The sequence below is a fragment of the Herpailurus yagouaroundi genome, unplaced genomic scaffold (assembly GCF_014898765.1).
Source record: "Herpailurus yagouaroundi ecotype Mexico unplaced genomic scaffold, PumYag 159, whole genome shotgun sequence".
Classification (NCBI taxonomy): Eukaryota; Metazoa; Chordata; class Mammalia; order Carnivora; family Felidae; genus Herpailurus; species Herpailurus yagouaroundi.
Window position 1 is genome coordinate 27,262,258 of NW_024412400.1, and position 21,028 is coordinate 27,283,285.

The window sequence follows — 21,028 nt, forward strand, 5'->3', positions numbered from 1 at the left end:
TATCAGATAATTCTGATCAAAATACAAACATGCAAACATTTCTCCCATTTAAAAATTTTTTTTTTTTTTCAACGTTTATTTATTTTTGGGACAGAGAGAGACAGAGCATGAACGGGGGAGGGGCAGAGAGAGAGGGAGACACAGAATCGGAAACAGGCTCCAGGCTCCGAGCCATCAGCCCAGAGCCTGACGCGGGGCTCGAACTCACGGACCGCGAGATCGTGACCTGGCTGAAGTCGGACGCTTAACCGACTGCGCCACCCAGGCGCCCCGAACATTTCTCCCATTTTAAAAAAAGCCCCAACTCTTGGAACCTATACTCCATTCTGGCTACCATAATCCCATTTCGCTGCTTCTTTTTACAGCAGAACTGGGAAGGATTATCTATACTTGGCTGTCTTCACCTTCTCTCCTGCTGTTTTCTCTGAACCCACTCCTGTCTGATTTTTGTGCATCACTACTCCACTGAAACCACTCTCTTTATTTATCTCTATGTTGCCAACTTCAGTGGACAGTTGTCAGTCCTCACCTTCACTTTTCAGTGACATTCAGTCCAGTCATTAACACCCACTTTGAAATACTCATTTCACTTGACTTCTCTTGTGGTTCCCTTTTTACCTCACTGCTTGGTTCTTCTTTGTCTCTTTTCTTGGTTATTCTCATCTCTGATCACTATGTTGAGATAATGCCCTAGGGTCAGCCCATAGACCTCTTCCCTTTCTTCTGTGCCAGTGTGGTTTATTCTCAGTTTTAATACCATTTATGTGCTCATGACTTACCCACATTGGTATCTTCAACCTGGACCTCTCCTGTATGTGCTCATACCCATCTACCTCCTGGACATTTCTAGCTAGAGATAATAGTTCCTTTTCTTTTCTTTTTTTTTTCAGGTCTCTGTGCCCAAATGTCACCTTACTAGAGAGGTCCTCCTCTCCACCCCTGTATACAATGAAGCAACTCCTCCCTTATCCTTCTGGAGCATTTATTGTTTAATTCATTATTTGTAGTCTTTTGCTTCCAATTGGTATGTAGCTTCATGAGGCTGGAGTTCTTATATTTTTGGTCTGTTTTGTGTCCCCATTATTGGCAACAGTGCATGGCACATACAGGACCATTGATTAGATGTTTAAAGACTGAGTGAGTAAATGAATAAATGCTGGTCTTCTTTTAGTACTCGTTCTTTAGTACTTTATTTTGCCATGCTCACCCCCCTTTCCTGGGAACTTTGCACATTCTTTTCCCTCTGCTCTTCCACTCCTTCCCTTAGGCAGCTTCTTGTCTTTCAGTTCTGTAAGCATCACTTCCTCGTGAAAACTTCCCTGTCCTGATTGCAATCTCTGGGTAAGCTCTCATTTCCCTGGATGACTTCTCCTTCATAATAGCAGTCATTTGCCGTTTTCCATTTATTTGTGGTATTCTTTGATAACATTTGTCCCCTTTGTCCTCTCTCCTCCCCTTCAGGATGTTTTTGCTCATTGTTAATACTAAGGGCCTACCACAGAGTCAGATTCTCAATAAATGCAGTGTTGAAAGAGTAAGTGAATAAACAAAGTATTCTTATAAGCCATAGAAGTAATGATCCATTTGAACTACTAAATATAACATTTGCTTAAAAGAAAATAGGATTAAAATTCAGAAAAATATCCATAATTGTAGGTTGACATAGAATCCAGTAAGCATAAATATAGATGAGATTTCTGCTTTTGGCCAAGAATTTTGTGCTATAGCCTATTTCCTATATTCTTTCAGTGAAATCTGTCTTATCACATGGCTTTGCCAGAACACATCCAGTGCTCTTCATTCTAACTCCAGAAGTTGGTTGGCTGTAAACTTACCCTTTGGTTTTGGTGTTTCCCTCTTTCACATGGCAGCCAGCCCTTCGTATATTTAAAGAGTTATTATCATGTCCCTTCAGTGTCTTACTCATTATTAAGTGAAACTCACTTTCTTCTGTTGAGATTTTTCAACTCTTTTGGGCCCACAGAATGCTCCTGAGGGATTTTATGTAGAGTATATTCCAACATAGACCCTGTCTTATGTAACAACTACCAAAGGATTACTTTAAAAAGATTTTATGAGAAGAGCTCTTGTACCACATGTTGGGTACTTGAGATGGCAATTTCTAAGATATCAGTAATAGAAAATATATTTTAATAGAAAAATTATTGCAAATCTAACTTTTATTTGCCACGATTGGTAATTTAGTTCTGGATTAAGCTAATTGTACTATTGAATATATATGTAAGTATTAAATACTTTTTGGAGAAAAATAGCTATTTCAGCACTTATTACTATTGGGTCAAGTGCTTTATTAATGGATGTAATCTTGACACAACTTTAGGCAGTATTATCCATATTTTTTATATGAAGAAACTGAGGTATAGGAGTCTTAGAAATAAAAGATACTAGTCTAGTTGACATCACAGATAATGTAAATATACTTGATCCTTCTTAATTTTGCTTTAACATCTCACAAGATAAATAACCGCATCACACTGTTGTAGTTCTCATTGCTTTAAGAAGATTCTGGTTATTTTTGTAGGGTTTTTTCCAGTGTTTAATTTAAGGATGGTTCAATGAAATCTTTCCCTTGTCCCACTTTGTTTTATAGGTTTGGATATTCAGGGGTTCTGAAACGTTTGGAACTTTTAAGAAATTTCCAGTTTTTTCTCTAAGGTTTAAGCTTTCTTAATTATGTAAAAATATGCTTTAAATAATTTCAAGGCTTTGTTTTGTATGAAAGTAAGGTAATCTGTCTCCCAATTTCCTCAGAATTTTTAGTCACTAATATCTTATCATGAAAAGTAGAAAAAAAAATACTTCTGCTTCTTGCTTTAAAGTACTTAAACATTCAGCAGTGCCTTTTAATAAGTGAAATTAGAAAACATGTATTTGATTGTTCCAGAACTCGGTTACACTGAGTGAATACTTTTTTCCACAGCTATTTACTAATTTTTGGAGTAAGTGTAAAGATTCTATAATGACAGCACACAGGCCTCTGTTATTATCTTAAAATAATAGAAATTTAAAATTTTCTTTTTTGATCGGTGTCATTTGTTGTCTTAAAGAAGTGTCAAAAAAATTGGGGGGGAATATTTTTATCCTAAAAATGTTGATTATCCAAGGTTGAAGACATTCCATCTGAAAGCTTAAAGACTTGTGTCTTGGCAGTAAGATGATCACTTCACTTTCAGTATTCTAATCAGTGGAAGTATAGCAACTGAAAAGTTTTCTTCGCTAAAGTTTCACTTTTGTCTTACTTTCTCCTACTTATTCAAAACTTTTTGTCTATTAAGAATCTGTCAGCTTAGGACCCAAGACAAGTCTGGATTGGAGATTTATTTCTGGAAGTGTGTTAAATTAAAACTTTTCTCTAGATACTTGCTTATGAAGCTGCATGAAGTAGGTACCCTGGTTACCACCATCTCTGCTTGTTCACAGCCCCTTCACTAAACTGTGCATCCTCTGCTTGTCTGGTCTCTTTTCTTTGTTTTTCTGCTAGTTTGGGAATAGATTTTTAAATCTGACTTGCTGTCTTGGTGCTTATGTAGAGTAGATAGGTGTTTTTCTGGACAGTTAAGAAACGGGCACCCTAACAGGAATAGTTAAAATGGAGAAAGCTTAGCTGTTCTCAGTCTTTGCTGTTAAACATAATGAGTTTAGAGGATTATGACTACATGTAATTATTAGGATCTGTGAGACGGGACATCTGTTTTACTTTTTACTCATTACATTGGTATAAAAATAGCATCTTTTTTATTTAATGTGAAAATGATTTTGTATTCTAGCTGGCACTGGTGGCTTAATTTTTGAAATGTGCTCTCTGGAAAAATAGCACATGGTTAATATAAAATTATCTTCTTAGAACTAGATACTTATTATTCTGAAAATGTTTTGTAACTGGAAACTAAGTTTCTGTGAACGTTTAGATTTTCATTTATTCTAGACTGCATTTGAATTTTTTTTGTATATTCAAATATTTTGCCTTTGTTTTCTTTGCTAGGTTGCACGTTTTCAAAAAATTCCTAATGCTGAAAATGAGACAATGATTCCTGTATTGACATCAAAAAAAGCAAGTGAATTACCAGTCAGCGAAGTTGCAAGCATTCTCCAAGTAAGTACTTGGTGGGAGGAAGGGAGTAGATAGTAAAATCAGTTGCTTATTAGACTCTATGGATAACTGCTGCCCAATAGAATTTTCTGTGATGAAGTAAATTTTCTGTGATGAAGTAAAGCCCATAAAAAACATGGGCTTTTATGTTCTACACTGTTCGAACAGTAGTCAATAGTTAAACGTGATTACTGAGTACTGGAAGTGTGGATATTTAGATAAGGGACTGAATTTAATTTTATTTAATTTTCATTCATTAAAATTTAAATGGCTGCATGTAGCTAGTACCTGATTGGACAGTGCAACTTTAGGTCATTAGCATTGCCAGGAACTATTAGTGCTGTGTAAGGATTAGTTAGATTATAAAATAATCAATTGTTAGCATAAGTAGAGTTAGGAGTTTATCATTTTTTTTAATAGGTATTTTCTGAAGTTAAGTAAAAGCCATGTACATGATAAGAACTGCAAGTAAACCTTAACTGCTTATTTAATTTAATCTTTTCCTAGTTTTAAAAAGCACAATCTAATGTAACAGGAATACAGTTTTTTTTTAATTTTTCCTTCGTAATTCATGTATTTAAATGATGGCATTAAAAACATGGGATATCCATTTTTTTCCAGGGTGGTTGTATTTATACTGTTTTAAAACCATGTATTTTAAATATTTTTAAGTGTTGCAAGACTCCGTTATTAAACTCTATTATAAAGCTTTTGGCCAGAGAAACTGATTATTTTAGGGATGAAAGTAATTTTATTCCTTAATGATAGCTATAATGAATCGTGAGAGACAGTGAGTCTTCTAAGGTTCACAGACCCAGTTCCAACATGGTGGCTGGGGGGTTAAGGGCAGGTTCTCCCACACATAACACAAAACAATTCTTAGACACTGAAGAATTCAGCTCTGTTCTGACAATATCTACTACCCAGAAATAACATCAGATTCCGTAGGTTGAGTTCAGCCCTAGAACACTCTCATTCCTGACTTCAGAAGTCAGTCACAGACCCCAGGCTGTTATCTATGATCCTGACCTACCCACTTCAAATTAGAGGTTCTTCCTTAGGTGCATTTAATTTGCTAGAGTGGTTCACAGAGCTCAGGGAAACACTTAGGTTTACCAGTTTATTAAAGGGAGATGATAAAGGATAGAAATCAAGAGCAAGATGAAGACATATGTAGGTCTGGTATGGAGAAAGAGCCTGGAACTTCCATGCCCTCTACAGGTGTGTCATTCACCCCAGTCTCCATGTGTTCATCAGTCTGGAAGCTCCCCAAACCCAGCCCTTTGGGGCTTTTATGGAGGCTTCATTTCTTAGTCATGATTGGCTAAGTCATTCACCCTTGGCTGATTCAACCTCCATCTTATCTCTCTTCCCCAGAGGTGAGGGAGGATGGTGGTGGGGGTTCTAGGACTGAAAGTTCTAACTTTCTAGTCACATGGTTTGTCTTCTTAGCTACCAGCTGCTGCTCTTAGGTGGGGTTCAAAAGTGAACTTCATTAACCTAACAGAAGACACCTTTATTGCCATCATTGCAGGAAATTCCTAGGGTTTTAGGAGCTGAGAGTCAGCAACCCTGGAGGAAGACCAGATACAACTGAGAAATATGTTTTGATCATCTGAATGACCAGATGCGTATATACTTCTTATAAATCACAATAGCACAGTGACTGAAGAATGTAGGTGGTGTTCATAGAACATAATTATTTTCAGTAATTTAGGAACCACAAATTATCTGTTTGAAATAATTATACAGTCCAGGAGCAAAGAGTAATACCAACCTGCGGGTTTCGTTAGGCTCAGAGAACAAGAAAGGCAGTTATGGTCCTTTGAATGTTTTTTTGGAGAAACTAATTTTAGAAAATAGAATAAAGCAAAGAAAGTTCATTAAAATGTATATATATTTCACTTTCTCTAAGTTTTGCGGCTGGTTTTTGTTATTCCCCTTTTCCCAGAGAGAATCGTTAAGTTTGTTTACTAAACTTTGCCTTTTTGCTTATAGAATTTTTTAAAGTGCTAATATAATATTGTATGTTACTTGACTTCAATAAAATTTTTTTTTCATCAAGGTGTAATTTGCATGAAATACAATGTATCCATATTAAATGAACAGTTTGCATTTTGGCAAATGTAATCACCACCAGAATTAAGATATGGAACACTGTCATCACTCCTAGGAGTTCCTTCAGGTCCCTCAGCAGTTAATCTTTCTTCTTTTTTTTTTTTTTTCAACGTTTATTTATTTTTGGGACAGAGAGAGACAGAGCATGAATGGGGGAGGGGCAGAGAGAGAGGGAGACACAGAATCGGAAACAGGCTCCAGGCTCTGAGCCATCAGCCCAGAGCCTGACGCGGGGCTCGAACCCACGGACCGCGAGATCGTGACCTGGCTGAAGTCGGACGCTTAACCGACTGCGCCACCCAGGCGCCCCAGCAGTTAATCTTTCTAAGTAGATTTTGTTTTTGGCCCCAAGCAATCACCGATAATGCTTTCTGTTACAACAGATTAGTTTTGACTGTTCTAGAAGTTCTTTTAAATGTGAACGTACAATATGTACATTTGTTTTTCTTATTTGTCCTCTGCTAACATTTTCAGTAACTTGTATGTGTAAAATCTAATAGGCTGATCTTCAGAATGGTCTAAACAAATGTGAAGTAAGTCATAGGCGAGCCTTCCATGGCTGGAATGAGTTTGATATCAGTGAAGATGAGCCACTATGGAAGAAGTATATTTCTCAGGTGAGGTTTTTTTTAAATTTGTGCCTCTGCTGTGTAATTTACACGTATTTTTGTCAGTGTAGTTGTTCACTTTTGTGATTTTTTTTTTTTTTTTTTTTTTTTTGGAAAAAGGAAATAATTTTTACAAACGTCTTTTACCTACATTTTTTTGTTAGGGTTTGTTGTTAAGTTGGAATTTCTATAATTTTTAATGTGCAAACCTTTAAGAACCGAGGGACATATAACATGGAAGTGATACTATGAAGAGTAGTTGCCTTTACAGATGTCTACTTTATGCTCGTTTTATTATAAGGAATGCTAATATTTTTAAAAGTAATATGGCCATTTGGGAGTGCTTAAAAAAAGCTGAAGTCTGGGCCCTATGCCCAGAGATTCTGATTTAATTTGCCTGGTGTGAACCTGGGCATTTGGTAGAAGTTCTTCACATGATTCTGATGTGCAGCAGGGTTGGAACCACTGTGCCAGGGAATGGAGCCATATAGGTAGTGGGAGGTGATGGCATGTAATCTCAGAGCTGTGGTATCTAGGGTCTTGGGCTCTCCAGTGGGATGAATTCTTTGTAGCCTAGTTACTCTGCAACTTTGATTAGTGATTGGCACCACTTTATCAGGGGAAGAGCTTCTGGCAACAGAAGCTTTTTCTGTTGCCAGAAGCTCTTGACATTTTTAGGGTGGCTCTGGTGCTTGGTCATTTAAATGCTGCCTGGTTGGGTCCACGTGGTTCTGTTTCTTTAGATACTGTTGGCTCTTCTAGATAGATATCAGGAAAACCAGCACTGGGAAAATCTTAAGCTTCTGTGGAGTGGATTTTAATTGTCTGCTTTTAACTGACCAAGGGGTTATTCCTGTGGCATGTGGGTCAACCACCGAATTGTGATCTATGCTAATTTACTAAGTATAGGAATGTTTGAGTCTCATAATTTAGGTGTTCCTACTCAGTGTTAACTTAAATCTTTATCTTCAAAATCATTTTTCACTTATTTTAGCCTTGGTAGAATTCAAACCAGCTATATTTATTAAAATAATATGCTAAAAATATGTGTGTACTATAAGGAATTGGTAAATTCTCAGTTTTGATATTTAATTTTCTTCTGAAAAGGAACTGTTATCAAGTGGTGACTTTTAAATAAGTAAATACTTTTTTTGTTAATTGAAGAGACATATAAAATCTCATTCAGATGTAGACTCCGTAATTTTCTAATCATGCCTCAGTATATTTTTATAAGCTTTTGTTGTGATGGAATACGACTGCCGTTCATACAAAACTGTTGAATTGCTGTTTGTTTTCACTTTCAGTTTAAAAATCCCCTTATTATGCTGCTTCTGGCTTCTGCAGTCATCAGTGTTTTAATGCATCAGTTTGATGATGCTGTCAGTATCACTGTGGTAAGAAAAAATATGTATATTTTTAAACTACTGGATAATCATTTAAATTAGGATTGGCTTTTATTTTGGAAAATGAATTGAGAAATGATTTAATGTTACTTCAGGATTTTTTGTTAATATCCAAATTCTGCTTTTCGTTGCAACAATCTCAGATAATATTCAAGGTCTGTGATGGGCATGCATGAGAATTGTTTAACAACCTTCTGATTTTACAGATATGAAATATCTTATAGTAATTTCTGGTTAAAATTTCAATTTATTTTACTTTCTAATTGAGAATGTTTTGACTAATTATGAACTAAGCTTGATGATTATGAAATTAAAAATACTACTTAACATGAACACTATATTTACTATGTAAGATTTTATTCTTTCTGGCTAAGCTCTTTTAGCTTTCATTGAAAGTTTCCTCTTCTTTTTTTTTCTTGTCCTGTTTTATGGTAGTATAAAAATTTATAACAAGTACAAGCATTGATTAAAGCCAACCTGTTTGAGCTTAAGAACACAGTAGAAATTAATATAGAACTGCAATTCTTTTTTTTTTTTTTAATGTTTATCTATTTTGAGAGAGAGCAGGGGAGGGGCAGAGACAGAGAGAGAGAGAGAGAATCCCAAGCAGGCTTTGCAGTGTCAGCACAGAGCCCAGTGTAGGGCTCAATCCCATGAACCATGAGATCATGACCTGAGCTGAAATCAAGAGTTGGGCGCTTAACTGACTGAGCCACCCTGGTGCCTCTAGAGCTGCAGTTCTTAAACTCTTGTTTGTGGACTCCCAGGGGTGTCTCAGACCCTTTCAGGGAGCGTGCAAGGTCAAAACTATTTTCATAATACTAAAACATTTTTGCTATGGATATTTGCATCAATGGTGCAAAGCACTGGCAGGTAAAACTATTAAGAGTGTTGGCTCAAGTTAAAATAATGGCACCAAACTATACTCGTAGTCATCATTTTCTTTCATTGTTTCTCTTAGGAGTGTTTTTGATAAAGCAGTAAAAATTAATTTCATTAAACCTTGACAGTTGAGTACACACCTTTTGAATATTCTATGTGATTGAATGGGAAATATGCATAAAGGAGTTATGTATGTTGAAGTACAATGGTTGTGTCAGAAGGGCAGTTGAGGTGAGCTGACCTAGACTTTTATTAGAAAGAATCAATGATAGACAAACTATAGTTATTTTTTAAGTTTTTATTTTTATTTATTTTGAGAGCAAGACAGGCAGTGGGGGAGGAGGAGAGAGAGAATCCCTCTCTGCACTGTTAGTGCAGAGCCCCATGTGGGACTCGAACCCATAAAACCACAAGATCATGACCTTAGCCTAAACCGAGTTGGACGCTTAACCGACTGAGTCACCCAGGCACCCTGACAAGCTGTGGTTATTAAAACTTAGATAACTGGCATACTTTTTTTAAGGAGAGTGAGTGAAATGAACCTGTCACTTCAAGAAAATAACTGACAGCATTTATTGCCAGTGATAAAATTCAAGCATGCAAGTGATAGAATTCTGCAGAATTTTTATGAGTTACTATGTGCTAGATAGCTTCCTGATATTTAAGATTATTCTAATGAGATCAGTAGTGATTTCAATGAATATGATTTTTTTCTATTATGAAATGTGTCGTCACTTAAAGATTTGAATAACCAAGTGAATCAATATTTTCTAAATGACCAATGCAAGATGTTACAATATTTTCAGTGATAAAAGATCCTTTCAAAATGCAAAATAGATCAATAGATTTTACTATCATAGATTATGAAAAGTTCACTGAAGTAGTTTAGATTCCACATTGCAAATTACTTCTAAGTAACTAACACTTGTTTAATTATGGTATAGTAGCTAAGAGGAATATCCATAGTCATCTGAAAAAGCTTTTAAAATACTCCTTCCTTTTCCAGCAATATCTGTATGAGCCTAGGTTTTCTTCATATATTTCATCCTAATCAACATATGATAATAGATTGAATGCAGAAGCAAATATGAGAGTCTACCTTTTTAAAAAATTATTTTTTTAAGATTAAAAAAATTTTTTTTATTCAACGTGTTATCTATTTTTGAGAGACAGAGAAAGACAGAGTAAGAGCAGGGGATGGGTAGAGCTAGAGGAAGACACAGAATCCAAAGCAGGCTCCAGGCTCTGAGCCATGAGCACAGAGCCCAGAGCGGGACTCAAACCCACGAACCATGAGATCATGACCTGAGCCGAAGTTGGACGCTTAACCGACTGAGCCACCCGGGCACCCTTAAAAAAATTATTATTGTTTATTTATCTTTGAGAGAGAGAGAGAGAGAGAGACATAGAGTGAGAGCGGGGGAGGGGCAGAGAGAGAAGGAGACACAGAATCCAGGCTCTACACGGGGCTCGAACTTACCAACTGTGAGATCGTGACCTGAGCCGAAGTCAGATGCTTAACCAACTGAGCCACCCACGTGCCCCTAGTTTTGTATTAAGGCAGACATTAAAGGTAGAAAAATTGAAAACACTTCACTTTTCTCACAAATTTTTTTTATTTGGAAAAGCGTATTTTTTCATAAAAAATGTTATATGTGTTAACATGTGATAGGTTTATTACTTTTTAGATATAAGGAGAAGTTAAAACTGAGCAGTTGAGAAAGTACTGATTATGGTAAATGTCAATAGATTATAACCCACATAAACAAAAGCTGGCCTTCAGTTTGTAAGAGCGTATCTGGATCTTAAGATCAAATTTGAGAAGCTTTCCTAGGGAATGCAAGCCACTGTCAGCTATCAGTCTTTTCCCCCAAGGCAAAGTTGTGATTTCTTCCCCAGTTGATCTCCATGCTTAGAGTCTGGTATCTGGGGACTGCGGACAGAGTTAGAAAAATAAAACACCATAAACAGTTATTTCTGAAGTTAAAATGTCTCATTTAAAAGGTGGTTTCTTTGTTTTGTTTAGGCAATACTTATCGTCGTTACAGTTGCCTTTGTTCAGGTGAGTAGGCAGCCTACTTTGTCAACATGAAAATGGTATTTTAGTTAATTGCTTAAAAAAACCTAAGGTGGCTTATGGTAAAAATCTGTGGTTATTGGGAGATGATAATATTGGGCAGAACAATTTATTGTTTTTGAAATGATTTCAGAAACCGTCAACTCCCCAAGGAGATTTGTGGGACTAACTTAACTGCTTTGATTTAGAGAGTAGCATGAAAAAAGTGTAGCTTTTTATTTGACAAAGTTAAAGGTAATTGAAGCAGATGGAAACAAAGAGCACAGTAATAGAAATAAAATCTAGCAACAGGTTTAAAAACTCTTTACAATTAGAAAATTGGGCCAGGGGTTAAATTCCTCATTTCCTCCACAGAAAGAACATCCTGATCTGGATCAAACTTCCTATTCAGCATAGACATTGAAATAGTAAATAAAACATGATGAAGAACCCCTTTTAAAAATGAATGTGAATAATGTGGAGATGATGTCAGGATTTTTATTGTAAGTGTAGGCATAGATAAAAATGTAGGGTTTTATGTTTAATATCTGATAACTTCATATTTTAGAACAGTGTTGGCAAGACTCATTAAAGGTTTTAAAGCATAGTTAAAGGATTAGAATAGAAGGATTATTCTAGTTTAGGGAAAATGTAATATATGATATTCAAGTTCATGTTGTTTTGAATCTTCAGACTATTTTAAGTGATTGTGGTTATTTTCCTATGCACGGTAGTTCCTTGGGTATTTGCTATCATTATCCAGGCTTCCTATGGCAATCTCTAATTTAGTAAGTTCTTAGTTTTACAGTAATCCTCTTTAGAAAAGTTAGTTGGAATCAGATTATCTGTAGCAAATTTGTAGCTCCATCAGTGGACCTTCAGGGATTCTGTTTCCAGGGAATCATCTTGCTTAGAACAGATAAAAGTTGCCTTGGGGAGGTGGAGCTAGTCTAGCAGAGGTCATTCCAGGCTGGTCGTCCTTCAAGGCATCTCTTCATTCAGCCATACGGGTGGTACTACCCACTTGACCAGTAACCGGAACCTTTTGCATCTTTAATAACACTTAAGAAATATGGAGTGACTTTCTGCAGAAGGATTCCTACGGTATTATCACTATGTATAGGAAGATGGTAGTAAGTTGTTCTGTTGGCACATAGAAAATGCCTACCTCAAAAAACCCCACAAAATTGCGATTTTAACATAGTGTGGAATTTTCCACAAAGATAGTGTGTTATATACACTGTGAATGCAGTGGCAGAAACTGCTAATATCTTGGTGGTAGGTTCATTTGATGGAAAACTCAAGAAAAAATCCAAAACATGTATGAAAAGCCCAGTTTCATTATACAGGTATGAGCCTTTTACCCAAATGTACCTTGAAACCAACAAAATATTGTATAAACAGAAGTTAACCCCTCTCTAAAAATATCCTATTTGTTGCCAGTTGAACTTATTATAATGCTTTGTCAGAAAACTACCAAACTCTATCTGAAATTGTTAATGCTATATCTTATTTAGTTTTGTGTTTTATGTTTTCTAGGAGAGTACTTTTATGTTTTTGTATTTACTCCTTTTTCCCTGTCTTTTTCAAATCTCCATTTCTCACCCCATTGTATACCCTCATAGACATGAAAATAGCTGATTTTATATAGTCACACATTGATGCCACCTTACAATAAATTGAAAATTATTGATTTGATTAGTATTAGCACTGCAGTCGTTTCAGAGCACTCCCTTCTCCCTTCTTAAACTTAGATCAAAAGATTGGTGTGTTCAGTGCAGACAGGAGACAAAAATAGCAGTGATGTTGGGTAAAGCAAGACTGCCCCTGGAAATGTGGACTAAATCGTATGGTGAGGGGAGGGATGTCTCTGACCCTCAGCTTTGATTATATGGACAGAGGAAGGCTGGAGCATCACAGAGTGAAGGCTTCTGAGAATGTTCCCTTTTGGATAATTCAGGGTGATGGGAAAGGTGTCTGTCAAAGTAATGCCAGCCGCAACTAACTCTTACGGAACAGATGTTCTTTCTAAGCAAACTTACTCCATAAACCTCTGCAGTTAGCATGTGTTTAAATCCTCAAAGCAGATGTTGCTTGCAGTTAATTGTCTTTGACTTCTTAGTCATTAAACACTAAAATTATCTTAATCCTGAGGTTCAATGATCTTAACTTTTAATGACTGAAAATTATATACTGTTTGGACACACTAATGAGTATTGTTCATTTTCTTATAAATAAACTGACCTAGGTTTCATATTGAATATTAACATATAAAATTGGGAATATTTAATTATCAAAATTGTTTGGTCACTATAATTTAACATTTAGTAAGGGACAAGCTTTTATGTGTTAGGAATATAAAAGCAAGTAAAGGAAAAGGTAAGAACTGGGGGAAGTTTTTAAAAAATGAGATTAATATTTACTTAAGTCTAACATGAAACATGTACATAGGAACATATGTGTTTGTATTTCTTTATAAATGTTTTCTCTTAATATTATGTTCTATTTTTTTTTTTTATAAATAGGAATATCGTTCAGAAAAATCTCTTGAAGAACTGAGTAAACTTATGCCACCAGAATGCCATTGGTATGATTCTTGTTTCTGATATGTTCTACCTTTTTTTTTTAATTAAAAAATTAAAAAGAAATGTTTATTTTTGAGAGAGAGAAAGAGTGTACACAAGCTGGGGAGGGGCACAGAGAGAGAGAGAGAGAGAGAGAGAGAGAGAGAGAGAGAGAGACAGGGAGGGAGTTGCAGAATCCGAAGCAGGTTCCAGGCTTTGAGCTGTCAGTGCAGAGCTGGACACGTTGTTCACATCCATGAATGGTGAGATCATGACCTGAGTCGAAGTTGGATGCCTAACCGACTGAAACACCCAGGTGCCCCTCTTTTTTTTCACTTGAAGTATAATTAACATACGGTGTTATATTAGTTTCAAGTTTGTAATGATTCAGCAGGTTTATACATTACTCAGTACTCATCATGTAAGGTACTCTTAATCCCCTTTATCTGTTTCACCCTTAACCTCACCCATCTTCCCTCTGGTGGTCACCAACTTGTTCTCAGTATTTAAGAGTCTGTTTTGTTTTGTTTTTGTCTCTTTTTTCTTGTTCATCAGTTTTGCTTCTTGAATTCCACATATGAGTGAAATCATATGGTATTTGTCTTTCTCAGACTTATTTCACTTAGCATTACATCCTCTAGATCCATCCATGTTGCAAATGGTGAAATCTCACTCTTTTTTATGGCTGAGTAATATTCCAGCGCATGTGTGTGCGTACATATGTGTATGTACATGCCACATCTTTATCCATTCATCTGTGGATGGACACTTGGGTTGCTTCCATATCTTGGCTGTTGTAGATAGTGCTGCAATAAACAGGCATGCATATATCTTTTTGAATTAGTGTTTTCATTTTCTTTGGGTAAATACCTAGTAGTAGAATTATTGGATCATATGGTAATTCTATTTTTTAATTTTTTGAGGAACCTCCATACTGGTTTCCACAGTGGCAGCACCAGTTTGCATTCCTACCAACAGTGCGTGAGGGTTCCTTCTTCTCTGCATGCTCACCAGCGCTTATTGTTTCTTGTCTTTTTGATTGTAGCCATTCTCATGGATGTAAAGTGATACCTTACTGTGTGTTTCTTTTTTAAGTTTACTTATTTTGAGAGATCGCGAGAGCGGGTGTATGTGCAAATGGGGAGGAACAGAGAGAGATGGAGAGAGAGAGAAAATCCCAGGCAGCCTCCATACTGCCAGTGCGGAGCCCAGTGTGGGACTTGAACTCATGAAACATAAGATCATGACCTGAGCCGAAATCAAGAGTTGGATGCTTAATCAACTGAGCCACCGAGGGACCCTGCTTATTATGGTTTTGATTTGCATTTCCCTGATGATTAGTGATGTTGAGCATCTTCTCATGTGTCTGTTGTCATCTGTTTGCCTTCTTTGGAAAACTGTCTATTTATTCTTCTGCCCATTTTTAATTGGATTATTTGTGGGGGTTTTTTGGTTGAGGTGTATAAGTTCTTTATATATTTTGGATATTAATCCTTTATTCGATATATTATTTGCAAATATCTTCTCCATTCAGTAGGTTGCTGTTTTGTTTTTTTGATGGTATTCTTTGCTGTGCATAAGCTTTTTATTTTGGTGTAGTTCCAATAGTTAATTTTTGCTTTTGTTTCCCTTGCCTGAGGAAACATTTAGAAAATTGTTTCTATGGCAGAGGTCGAAGAAATTGCTGCCTGTGTTTTATTCTAGGAGTTTTATAGTTTTAGGTCTTAGATTTAGGTCTTTAATCCATTTTGAGTTTATTTTTATTTATGGTGTAAGAAAGTGGTCTAGTTTCATTCTTTTACATGTAGCTCTCCAGTTTTACCAGTACCTATTTGTTGAAGAGACAGTCTTTCCCCCATTTTATCTTCTTGCCTCTTTTGTTTTAGATTAATTGACCATATAAGTCTGGGTTTATCTCTGGGCTTTCTTATCCTGTGCCATTGGTCTGTGTCTGTCTTCTCATTTGTATCAGCTTCAGTTTCTTTCATCAGTGTGTTATAATTTTTAGATGTAGATCTTTCACTTCTATGGTTAAGTTTATTATTGCTAGGTATTTTATTCTTGTTGATGCAGTTGTAAATGGGATTGTTTTCTGTTTCTGCTATTTCCTTATTAGTGTATAGAAATGCAACAGATTACTGTATATTAATTTTGTATCTTGTGCCTTGAGTGAATTCATTATCAGTTCCAGTATTTTTTTTTTTTAATGTTAATTGTTTTGAGAAAGAGAGAGAGAGCATGCAAGCAGGGGAGGGGCAGAGAGAGAAAATCCCAAGCAGGCTCTGTTCTGTGAGCTTGGAGCCTGACGTGGGGCTTGATCCCACAAACTATGAGATGATGACCTAAGATAAAGTCAAGATTTGGATGCTTAACTGACTGAACCATCCAGGTGTTCCCAGTTCCAGTAGTTTATAGGTGGACTCTGTATGGTTTCCTGTATATAATAACTTGTCATCTGCAAATAGTGACAGTTTTATTTCCTCCATACCAATTTGGATGCCTTTTATTTCTTTTTCTTGTCTGATTGCTGTGGTGAGAACTTTCAGTACTATGTTGAATAAAAGTGGTGAGCGTGGACATCCTTGATTTGTTCCTGATCTTAGAGGAAAAGGTCTCATTTTTTCACCATTGAGTATGGTGTTAGCTGTGGGTTTTTCATATATGGCCTTTGTTAATGTTAATGTGTCTTCACTCTAAACCTCCTTTTTGAGGTTTTTGTCACGAGTAGGTTGTTAAATACTTATTTTGCATCTGTTGAGATCATTATATGGTTCTTACCCTTTCTCTTGTTAATGTGATGCATCATGTTGATTGATTTGAAAACATTGAACCACTCTTGCATCCCTGGAATAAATCCCACGTGATTGTGGCGAAGGATATTTTTAATGTGTTGTTGGATTTGGTTTGCTTATATTTTGTTGAGGATCTTACATCTGTGTTCATCAGAGATATTGGCCTGTAGTTTTTGTTTTTTGTAGTGTCTTTATCTGGTTTTAGTGTCAGGATGATGCTGACCTTATAGGATGAACCTGAAAGCTTTTCTTTCTCTTCTATGTTTTTGGAATTGTTTGAGAAGAATAGGTATTAACTCTTTCTTTCTTTCTTTCTTTCTTTCTTTCTTTCTTTCTTTCTTTCATGTTTTGTTTATTCTTGAGAGAGAGAAACAGAGTGTGAGCAAGGGAGGGGCAGAGCGAGAGAGGAACACAGAGTCTGAAGCCCACTCTAGGCTCTGAGCTGTCAGCACAGCCCGATGTGGGGCTCAAACTCACGAACTGTGAGATCATGACCTGAGCCGAAGTTGGACGCTTAACCAACAGAGCCACCCAGGCAGGCCCCTTCAACTCTTCTTTAAATGCTTGGTAGAATTCCCCTGTGAAGCTCTCCGGTCCTGGACTTTTACTTGTTGGGAATGTTTTGATTACTGATTCAATTTCATTGTTAGTAATCAGTCTGTTTAAATTTTCTTTGTTTCTGATTCAGTCTTGGAAGGTTATATGATTCTAGGAGTTTATCCATTTCTTCAACGTTGTCCAGTTTGTTGGCATATATTGTGTCATAATATTCTCTTATAGTCCTTTGTAATTCTGTGGTGTCAGTTATTTTTCCTACTTCATTTCTCATTTTATTTACTTGAGTCCTCCTGAGGAATCTGGCTAAAGGTTTTATCAATTTTGTTGATCTTCTCAAAGAACTGGCTCCTGGTTTTATTGATCTGTTCTATTGTTTTTTTGGTCTCCATTTAATTTGTTTGTGCTCTAATGTTTATTATTTTGTTTCTTCTGCTGGCTCTAGGCTTTGTACTTCTTTTTCCAGCTTCTTTAGGTTTATTTGAGATTTTTCTTGTTTATTGAGATAGACCTATATTGCTATAAACTCCCCTCATAGAACAGTTTTGCTATGTCTCAAAGATTTTCGACCATTGATTTTTTTTTTTAGAAAACCAGTAAGGAAACAGTGGCTTTGAATGACACATTAGACCAGATGGACCTAATAGATATATTCAGAACATTCCATCCAAAAATAGTGGATTGCAGATTCTGTTCAAGTACACAGATAACATTCATCAGAATAGATCACATATTAGGCCACAAAACAAGCCTCAATAAACTAAAAAAGATTGAAATCATATTATGCATCTTTTCTGACCACAGTGGTCTGAAACTAGAAATCATAAGAAAAAATCTGGCAAGAACACAAATACATGGAAGCTACATGACATGTTACTAAAGAATGGGCCAGCCAAAAAATCCAAGAGGAAATAAAAAAATACATGGAGACAAATGAAAATGGATTTTCACTCTTAGGAATTGATTGTGAGTAGTATAGTATACCTTTTGGCACCAGATGTGTCTGACAATAAGGTAGAAATGGTTAATCTAACATGAAAACTTCATGTTCTGTTCAGTGTAGCAAGTTGTAATATTACAACTTTAAAGTACTAATATTGAGATTCTTGAGACATGGATTTATTCAACAGAGTTGTTTTTGTGTGAGACTGTGTGCTAAGCACTGTCATGGGTGCAGTAATGCTCAGTCAGACTCAGATGAATAAGAAGATTGCTTCAGTTTTCACATCTTCAATTTGGACAATAACTGGTCACTTTTTCTAGTGCTTTTTTTTGTCATGTGAACATCCTCATTACCAAGAGTAGAAAGATAATTATTTTGTGGTTTCTTATATTTGACTTACCTTCTTTGAAGTAGTAATACTACAATATATTTTTCCTTAGGCAAGCCCACTAGAATTATTTTATGTAAGTGGCATGGCTTTCTTTTTTCAGCCATGGTTGTTTCTGTTTCATATTGCAGTGTGCGTGAAGGAAAATTGGAACATACACTGGCTCGAGACTTGGTTCCAGGTGATACAGTTTACCTTTCTGTTGGGGACAGAGTTCCTGCTGACTTACGTTTGTTTGAGGTAAGTTTGGTGTTTTAGTTTCTTTGGGCTGCTATAACAAAATACTACAGACTGGGTCACTTATAAACAACAGAAAATTATTTCTCATAGTTCTGGAGGCTGGGAAATCCATGATCAGTGGGCCAGCCCAGTTGCATTCTGGTGAGGGCCATCTTTTTGGTTCATAGCTGGTGCCTTCTCTCTGTCCTCACATGGTGGCAGGGGTGAGGGAGCTCTGTGAAGTCTCTTTTATAAGAACACTAATCCCATTCATGAGAGCTCCACCCTCATTTTAGCACATCTGAAAAGTCACACCTCCTAATACCTCATGTTTGAGAGTTAGTATTTCAATATATAAAGTTGGGAGGGACACAGATATTCAGACCATAGCGTTTGGTGATCTGTGTGTGAGCAGAGCAAATACTCGGATGTAGATTAAAGGATAGACATTAGTAGTTGTAAGAATTCATAGTTGGGGCACCTGGGTAGCTCAGTCAGTTGAGTGTCCGACTCTTGATTTTGGCTCAGGTTATGATCCAAGTGTTGTGGGATTGAGTCCTGGGTCCAACTCTGCTTAAGATTCATTCTCTCCCTCCTGCCTCCCTTCCTCTCTCTCTCCCTTTCCCCCTCTATGTCCCTCTCCCCCTCTCAGTCTCTTGGTATCTAAAAAATATTAATATATAGTTAATTTGAACATTTGGTTTTCGAGTTTAAAAAATGACATATATAACATGTTTTCTTAAAATACATGTGTCTTAACCACAGAGTCTTTTGAGGTGTCCATTAGTGAATCAGCTGATGGTTACGGAAATGTGTGTTAGGCCTTGTGGGAGACACAAAGATGATGTAATGAATTCTTGTGATCAGGGAGTATACTATTTGTGTACATAAACCACTCACCATAAAATAAGGTAGAACCTGGTAAGTGACTAAGAGAAGTACAAAGTATGGAGTGTGAAAATTTAGAGAAAGGAGTGGTTACTTCTGATTTCAGTCAAGTCAGAGAATGCTTCAGACAACATGGCTTTGGTGGTGAGAATTGAAGGGTAGTACTGCCCAGAGATGACGAAGACAATGAAGCAACAGTATTCAGATCACTGGGAATGTCCCAGTGTGTAGGACCAGGCTAGAATATGTTAAGGGTAGAAAATGTATGGTGGAATAAGATTCAGGGGACCTTGGATGCAAAGCTCTACTTCAGATTTTATTGATTAGGAATTAGCTTTCAAGGTATAATGCAGCCAGCAAATAATCTTGCCCTTAAATCTGGCTGCAGTATGTAGAATAGATTGATGGGCTAGAAAATAGAGTTTGGCACCTAGTTTAAGAGGCCTTTATAGCCTATTAGCATGCCAGTCTCATCTACTTTTGGAATAAACAGGCTGTTCATTAGCACTTATAGAGCTGTCAGTCTTTTGAGTACTTATAGTATCCCCAAATTTGAGTGTTCTCAGAGGTAAGAAAGTCTGAAGAACCTTTTTGAACTAGAGTAAGAACAGACTTCATTTAATCCTGGAGTAATGGTCTTTTTTTCAAATACTTAAAATTTTTCCTTAAGAAGATACCATACTGCTTTAATTGGTGAGTGGAAATAATTGATAATATAGCAAGTATAGGGAATGTTGTGAATTTTGCTTTATTTCTGCCCTTAGTTTATCTTTTTATGTTACATCTGTTTGTACTCATTTCTTCTTTCTCTCTTCTATCCTTAATACCTAGTTTATGACAAGACCTTGGATTATTCTTCCTTAGAGATATGGTAGGCCTGTCATTTGATGTAAATCATTTTCCCTTTCCCCAAAGGGTCCTAATTTGAATTCGTGGAGTTTATGTCCAGAAGCACTTGAGTGCTTCTCTTCCAGTTGAGAAGCAGACCTCCTCAGCGGGATAGTCAGAAGATGGTGTTTCCCAATGTTTGAACATTTTGAGCGGTATAATGACATAGCAACTTCAAAACACCATTTGACTTGATAAAGTATTTTAGGGTTTTTACTTAAATAAGGGTTAATTGATCTAAGAATTATTTCAAATTTTATGTGCAAGTAGAAAAAAACTAGTCAAGAGTTCTGGATTAGTATGTATTTTATCCACTCAGCAAATATACTTTGAAGACTTATTGTGAGTTCGTTAAGGGAGATTTTGACATTTTTAAAGTTTGATGTAACAATTGAAAGCATATGCTTTGTGGAGTAATTTGTTGTTAAATGTTTTCCCCCAATCTGTTAACTTTTCAGACACTTTCATTAGCACATATTTGATTTGGCAGTGCTATATATAGTTAGGTTGATTTTGTTCTAGTTAATCCATGTTTATGTATATAGTTGAACATCTCTGAATCCTTTATCACTTTCCTGCCCTACTCAATTTACCTATAACCTTGATACCTCAA

General features: G+C 36.3%; 1 protein-coding gene across 6 annotated transcripts in view; it reads left to right on the forward strand.

Annotated features, from left to right (window-relative positions):
• The window catches only part of ATP2C1 (ATPase secretory pathway Ca2+ transporting 1), a 177,215-nt gene that overhangs the window by 78,308 nt on the left and 77,879 nt on the right, over positions 1-21,028 (forward strand). For all 6 annotated transcript variants that reach the window (XM_040480172.1, XM_040480174.1, XM_040480173.1 and 3 more), the window contains 6 exons: positions 4,004-4,114; positions 6,730-6,846; positions 8,142-8,231; positions 11,149-11,184; positions 13,704-13,765; positions 18,552-18,660. In XM_040480172.1, coding sequence (XP_040336106.1) covers positions 4,004-4,114; positions 6,730-6,846; positions 8,142-8,231; positions 11,149-11,184; positions 13,704-13,765; positions 18,552-18,660 — 525 coding nt within the window. The remainder of the gene's footprint in view (positions 1-4,003; positions 4,115-6,729; positions 6,847-8,141; positions 8,232-11,148; positions 11,185-13,703; positions 13,766-18,551; positions 18,661-21,028) is intronic.